Source organism: Austrofundulus limnaeus, unplaced genomic scaffold, assembly GCF_001266775.1.
Source record: "Austrofundulus limnaeus strain Quisiro unplaced genomic scaffold, Austrofundulus_limnaeus-1.0 Scaffold310, whole genome shotgun sequence".
Taxonomy (NCBI): Eukaryota; Metazoa; Chordata; class Actinopteri; order Cyprinodontiformes; family Rivulidae; genus Austrofundulus; species Austrofundulus limnaeus.
In genome coordinates this window covers 112,089-119,310 of record NW_013952712.1, presented here as the reverse complement: position 1 = coordinate 119,310, position 7,222 = coordinate 112,089, and the positions used below count along the sequence as shown (strand labels likewise).

The following is a 7,222-nucleotide window of genomic DNA, read 5'->3' as shown; positions in this document are numbered from 1 at the left end:
ACCTGATCCCTAATGTTAACCTCAGACACCCGCCCCAAAGCCCCCTGGTGGCGCAACCCGGAAAAGCCGTGGGCGTCAAGGAGTGACGCGAGGGGGGTACCTTCTGCGTCCAAATAAGACGCAGAGGGAACCTTACCTTAAACGTCAATATGTGACGAGTTGGGAGTGAGAATGTGTAGAACAAACGCATGTTTTATGATGATAATTGTATGAAACTGATAATTACTGAAAAGTTAATTTAATGTTCAAGAGAATTGTTATAATTTTTTTAAGATTTTGGGCCTAACCCCACTTGAATTACTGAATAATGTGGTCAAATAATTACTTAATTTCTTCAAACTGAGGTCATTTAAAGAACTATCTACAGCAGGTAAAATAATAATTGTTTATACTTTTCCACAKAACCCCACTGCAAAATACAGCATCCGAATAGATCCACTGAGAGGAAAATGTTTTAAACCTAGATTAAATTTGATATAAAACCAAGATCCTCCCATCATATTCAGTTCTAAAATAAAACCGAAGTAGATGTTTACCGTTCAGGGATGTTGTAGGCCTCGCTGGAGAACCTCATCAGTCTGCCCTGCACCTCCAGACCCACGTTGAAGGCCAGCAGCAAGTCCAGACCAGAGGGCCGGCTGGGCAGGGTCTCTGCCAGGGCCAGCAGTGCGGGCAGCACGGCCCCTGAGGGATGAGTTGCCGGGTGCCAAGTGTCGTCAAAATCCATGGAGTGAACCTAAGATCAGAGAAAGTTTTAATCAAAGTTCAGAGCAGAGCAGGGTTCTGTAGGTTTTGACGCTTTAATAAATCCATACTTACTGCAACACCATTGACAAAAGCAGCATAATGAGGAGGGAGAGTCGTCTCAGATCGACCCCAAACACTGCTCCTCTGCTCTGACATGAACATCTGCAAAAAACACGTCAGAATGAGAAATCATCTGAAGAATCGAAGAGGACAGACTAATGAGTTGATTAAAAATTTAAACTACAGAAATTGCATTTCCTGTGAAAATGCATTGTGAACGCTCACTGCTGAAAGATGTTAGCTAAAAGCTGCTGAAGAAGCTGAAAAAGTTTAATAGCAAAAATGTTAATGCGAGTTATATTTGACCAGCTATCTTTTAGGACAACAAAAGTGAAAAATCTTTAGAAAGATAGCAAAAAAGGCTGCAAAATCTTAAAAAGCAAAAAAGTAGCCAAAATTAGCAAAAAGAAACTAAAAGAAGTTTAAATTAACAGACAAACTGGGAAATGGGAGTGGAACTTTTCAAATCTAAAAAAAACAACAAAACAAAACAAAACAAAACAAAGAGAAGTTCTTGCAATTTGTTTAGAAAAAGTTTTAAAAGGTCAACTTAGCCTAAAAATAGCTTAAAAGTAGCTGAAATTAGCATGAAGGAACAGAAAAAGCACATGTTTAAAGAGGCACAAAAAGTTTAAATTAGAAGAATGGCAGAAAAGGTCAGAATGATAGCAAAATTAATTAATTAATTAATTTAAAAAAACCACAAAATAGAAGCTGACAGAAGCTGAAACTAGCACAAAGTAACTTCATGAACCTTTTGAACGTTTTAGGGATGTTTTTTTTCCTCATTTTCAATGAGGAAAAAAGGCTGAAAAAGCTAAATATCTTAAAAAGTATGAATTGCTAACAACACCAAAAGCTGGAATGTTCTGAAGGAGCTGAACTTTTTGATATTTGAATTGTTGAAAAAGCACAAAAATTGCAGAACGAGATACATACAGGAAAATGTACAAAAGAAAACACGATCTCAGTTGTGTGAAGGCTTGCCAATAAAATGTCAACAAGTATCTATTTTAATAAAAGAAGCATTTATAATACAGAAATATTGCATTTCACAGAATTTTATAAACATTTTTGCAGCTGTCCGTCTCAGCAGGTACGCTGCATTGTTAATGTTTGTTTGTATTCTAAGCAGACTTTACCTCGCTGAACATGAGAGCCTTGCTGAAGACAGCCGTCCGGCTCCCTAACAGCCCGACACCCAGGGAGTCCAGCATCATCCTTTTGCTTCTGTTAATCACACCATCTGTCAGGTGAGAGGAGTTCAGGGCGTGGATCGCAGCTCCAAAGCTCTCTGTAATACCCTGGAAAGGTGAAACGAGGCCAGTTACAACCAAAATGCAAGGTTCAAAACTGCAAATATTACAGATCAGGACAATAAAATTAATTTGGAGCAAAAATACTCTTAAATGTTTTAGTTTATTTGGTTTAAAAGATGCAAATCCAAGATAATAAATATAAAAACTGTACCTTGCGTAGCATTACTTGTTCTCAACAGTCTCCTAATGTGAAGAAACTCTCACAGATAGTTGTCTTTTATAGTTTATTGCATTATTTGTGGGCTGGGCTGTCAAATTTCCAAAGTGGCTAAAATCACCATGATGAGAAGTGGGTACTTCCACATCACATTATCATTTCTATTGATTGTGACTGTAACATGTTTACTTCTCCCTTTCATTTTCATTATCACTGCTTTCATTTTGAAACATATCAGATGATGGAGTTCAAAGTAGAAAATTTGACAAATTAAAGTGAATCAGTGTTTCAAATCTCTTCAGTTCATGGCCGTACTTTTTAATTTAATGAGTTGGGAAAAACCTCCTAAATGCCATCTTTCACAATCCACATCTCTTTGAGATCACAAGTGATGGAAATTCAGTTTTCTGCAATGGGAAGTTCTGAAGGGAGGAATGAGTCACTAATAATCACGTGTCTGAATTCTTTTTTTTAAAACTGTGTCCTGTCTGGCAGTGTGAAACTCAGAATTAATGTCGGAGTGTCAAGATGAGGCCAAACAGTTTTACGAGTGCAGCATTGTGGCTTTCACCATGATGCTCCACTTATATTTAAACTTTATTAGTAATTGTTTTGGGATTATTTCCATATAATGGACAGAAAAGAAAACGGAAGAAAAGGAGAAAGGTGATGAAAGAGCTTAAAAGGAAAACAAGAAGATAATAGTATAAAAGAGAAAGAAGCTTTGAGAAAACACAAGACAGTCTGCCTCTACACCTGCAAGAGGGGGCAGACAGCCAATCCTCAGCAGCCTCAGCAGCAGCAGAGATTCATCATCATCAGATTTCATGGATAAATGTAACTGAGTATCATCAGCATAACAATGGAAATTTATCCCATGCTATTTAATAACTTTACCTAAAGGAAGCATATACAAAGTAAAGAGGATTGGTCCAAGCACTGAACCCTGAGGAACTCCATGACTAACTCTGGTGTAAGAAGAAGATTCATTATTAACATTAACAAATTGAAATCTGTCAGTTAAATAAGACTCAAACCATTTTAGAGCTGTTTCTGTAATATTAATATCAAGTTCAAGTCTACGTAATAAAATATTGTGATCAGTTGTATCAAATGCAGCACTGAGATCTAACAGGACAAGAATGGACACAAGTCCACTGTCTGAGGCCATGAGAATATCATTAGTAACTTTCACCAGTGCTGTTTCTGTGCTATGATGAGCTCTAAACCCTGACTGAAACTCTTCATATAGATTATTTCCACTCGTCAGTCTGAATGAGGACCGGTCATCCCCCGAATGACTCAAGCCTGGACAACAGCCCCAACCCCAGAGACATGGCCAGAAAAGCCCACATGATCCAAATGAGTCAGCTAGATCGAGCAGCCCCAAGAAGTAACAGTCTCAACCCCCCAGTGAGTCCAGGGGTCCAGATAGGATTTTTGAACTGGGGGGGACGAAACATTCAGCAAATGATTTCCCTCCAAGTTATTTTTGTGTAATATAGGTTTATAGAGCTCAAGTAGTTACTCTCATAATAGCCTATGGATGAATGAAAATACCTTTGTAAAATTATTTGAAATTAAGGATAAACAACAATGAAAGTTATTAAACGAACATCTTTCCAATTAACCCTAGCAATACATTTGAAACTTTTATTTGTTTGAAATCCCAGTCCCAACCAAAACTTGCCTCTTCACACTTCATCAATAACAAAGTAAACGTTTCTGCTGTGGTGCAGTAATTTAACATGAACATTAAACCAAGAGCACCAGAAGCATTGTAATGTGTGTGAGGGGGCCATTAGATGTGGGGTCTGGGGGTCCTCCTCCAGAAAATTTTGAAATCAGTAGATGCAGTTTCCTGCATTCTGCTGTATTTTCCTAAACACACTTTTACCTACATTAAAAAAAAACCACTTGATTAAATAACTAAATTAGAGACAGATTCTAGATGAATCATCCTATTTTAAAACTCACTGCTATGGCTATGATAATGAAATTAAGGTGAAAATTTATCCCAAACAAAGACTTTAGAATAGAATTTATATTGTTTGTTCTTGATTTAGTTTTATTTGTAATGTTTCATTGTTCCAAACAACTACATGTTTAAATTTTTAAATACACAGTGAACAAATTGATATTAATAACAACCTCTGACTTTCAGCTCCTACATCAACAGACATGAAGATGGATTAAATATTAGGTTTGGTTTACTGCCATCTGAAGTCGGTCTGCTTTTAAAAAGTCAAGAAAATATGATATAACATGAATAAATTAAGAGATTACGTCAATAAAAACAAGAACAATTGTTCTTGTTTTTTCTCATTTGTGTTTATTGTGAAGTGGGTCTTAAATTTAATTTCAATTATTGTTGTTAAAAGTTAGTTCTCTGCCCATGAAGCAATGTTTTATGCAGAAAATACCAAAACTCTAAAAAAATAAAAATTTTATTCTTGTTAATAATACAAGCAGTACTTTAAATGTTTGAATTGATCAATTTCTGTAATTTACTAGCTTCTGTTTCCTCATTCTTGTCATTAAAAACAGTTTAACTGATTAAAAGCACCTGAATAATAGGTTTAAAGTCATCACTGAACTTAAATTGTAGCTAACATAAAGCTAGTTGTTGGATCACCTGGACTAGCTCTGCATTTAGTTTTGGTAAAAAAAAAAAAAAAACTGTCCCGTGGGAATATTTTGATTTATTTTCCAGTTTTTTTGTTACGAATACAGTTCAACCAAAAGCTGGACATTATCAGAGGAGTCTGACATTACCTCTCACTAGTTGTTAGTGTTGTAGTACTTGAATACGGTCTTGGTCTTGAGACCGGTCTCAAGACCAGTTTTGGATGGTCTTGGTCTTGTCTCGGTCTCGGACATTGAGGACTCGGAATTTTATTTCAAGACTAGTCAAGACCACAACTGTGGAAATATCACTAAATAGCCAGATTATTGTCTAATTTATTAGTTAACATTCTTGCTTTCATTGGATTTAAAATGTAACCTCTGATTCAAATTCAAACCTGACTTATTGCTATTTATGTGTTTTTGTTAGCAGCTGTCACCCATCCGCACCCTCCGTCACTCGCACGCAGCACTCCCAGAAAATGAACCATGGTTCTCTGGGAGCAGTAAAGGATGTCTTCAAAATTTTAAGTAAAAAGTTTGGCTACATCATTCATAAATGATATCATTGTAAAACAACAACAACTAGGAGAAAGCGTACAGCAACTTGTAAATTTGGCAGTGCTTCACTTTCAGAGACAATGGAGACAACTTTAAACTTTTATTGTCACTAACATTAACAATCAGCCTCTGTAGCAAAATTCTTTCCTCTGCCCTCACACAAAGATTTTGTCAATATTAGCGCTACATATTAAATTAGCTAAAGTGGGACAAAAAGTATTTAGTCGGCACCAATTGTTCAAGTTCTCCCACTTAAAAAAATGAGAGAGGCCTGTGATTGACATCATAGTTAGACCTCAACTAGACAAAGTACTTTTCCCCCCACTGTACATGTGTACAGAATACTCCATCTTTTAGGGCACTTTTATTTTTAATCGACAAAATCAACCTTTTTGAGATAATCATGTTATAATGTCTCATTAAAAACATACCCAGTGTTGCTTTGACTCATTTACGCATGTTTGAGAAATCCTTGAATCTCCTGTGGTAGCAATGTGGTGCTGCCTAAATGCTTGCAGGTACAAAAGCTCCGCCTATTTGGACAAAACTCCGCCCATTTGTACAAAGCTCCTGCCTGGAGCTCAGTCTGCAGCCGAGCTCCCTCCCCACAGAGCACCCCTCCCCCACAGCATTGTTGTGACGACCACGGCTCTGGTGAAGACGTGCTGAAGTGGGAGTGTCAGAAATGGTAGGAGGTTCTTAAAGAGATAGAGGCATTATGGACCACTTGAAATCAATAAGTTTTAGCTGATCCAATACCTACGTTGGTGCAGTTGGTAGAGCTATTGCCTCTCAGCAAGAAGATTGCTGGTTTGAATTCTGGCTATTGACCTTTCTGGATAGTGTTTGCATGTGTGTGTTTTCTCTGGGTGCTTGGGTGTCCTCAGACCTACAACATGCATGTTAGGTAAACTGGTAACTCTAAATTGTCCTGTGTGAATGGTTTGTCTCATGTGTCCCTGTGATGAACCAGCCTGTCTCTGTCCAGAGTGTACCCACCTCTCCCATACTGGGTACCCACTGTCCAGAAAGAAGCAAGAATAGATGGTAGATGGAAAGTTCTTTATAATCCATCCAGTGGATCATGAGATATTTTGCTAACAGTCACACACATGCCTTTCATGGATAAAACCCTCAACCAGTGTAGATAGGAATATATTTAAACTCATTATCTCATCATAAATGATGTTGACTTTTAACTTTATTTTATCATATTCTACATGTTTTGTTTTTATTGTTGTCTGTTTTTATTGAAATTATTTTTCCTTCTACCTGGTAAATATGGTTTTTCCCTCTCCAAACTTATAATATTTTTCCCACATTCATTAGCTGCAGTGTAAAAATCCAGTCTTAACTAAGTCTGTCCACAGGATTTATTTCTGTAATGTCCCAGACATAGTTCATATGTGAACTTCTGTCACTGGATTGTGTCCTGATGAAATATGGGAAGTTTTGCTTTGAATGGCAACAGTGTTTGATTCATCTTTCTAAGAGCAACTGTTTCAAAACCACAATTTGAACTTTACAGCTCACCAAGCTTCCTGGAAATTTGCAAGTTCATATGTTTTTCTAATTGTAAAAAAGTGCTACTGCAGCTCAAAATAAAACTGACTTCTGTTTAATCGGGTTTTAGAAGTTAAAACATTTGAGTTGTTTTAAATTTTTAATCTTATTGTTTAATAATGTGGACTGGAAGGACACACACGCGCGCGCGCGCACACACACACACACACACACACACACACACACACAC

The 7,222-nt window shown here is 37.0% G+C and overlaps 1 protein-coding gene across 1 annotated transcript in view; it reads right to left on the bottom strand.

Moving 5' to 3' along the window:
* The window catches only part of acod1 (aconitate decarboxylase 1), a 4,684-nt gene extending 1,827 nt beyond the window's left edge, over window positions 1–2,857 (bottom strand). Inside the window, exons 1-4 of the mRNA XM_014021891.1 lie at window positions 2,832–2,857; window positions 1,950–2,271; window positions 820–909; window positions 537–736 (exon numbers count right to left, since the gene is read on the bottom strand). Coding sequence (XP_013877345.1) covers window positions 537–736; window positions 820–909; window positions 1,950–2,271; window positions 2,832–2,857 — 638 coding nt within the window. The remainder of the gene's footprint in view (window positions 1–536; window positions 737–819; window positions 910–1,949; window positions 2,272–2,831) is intronic.
* Window positions 2,858–7,222: the final 4,365 nt, after the last annotated feature.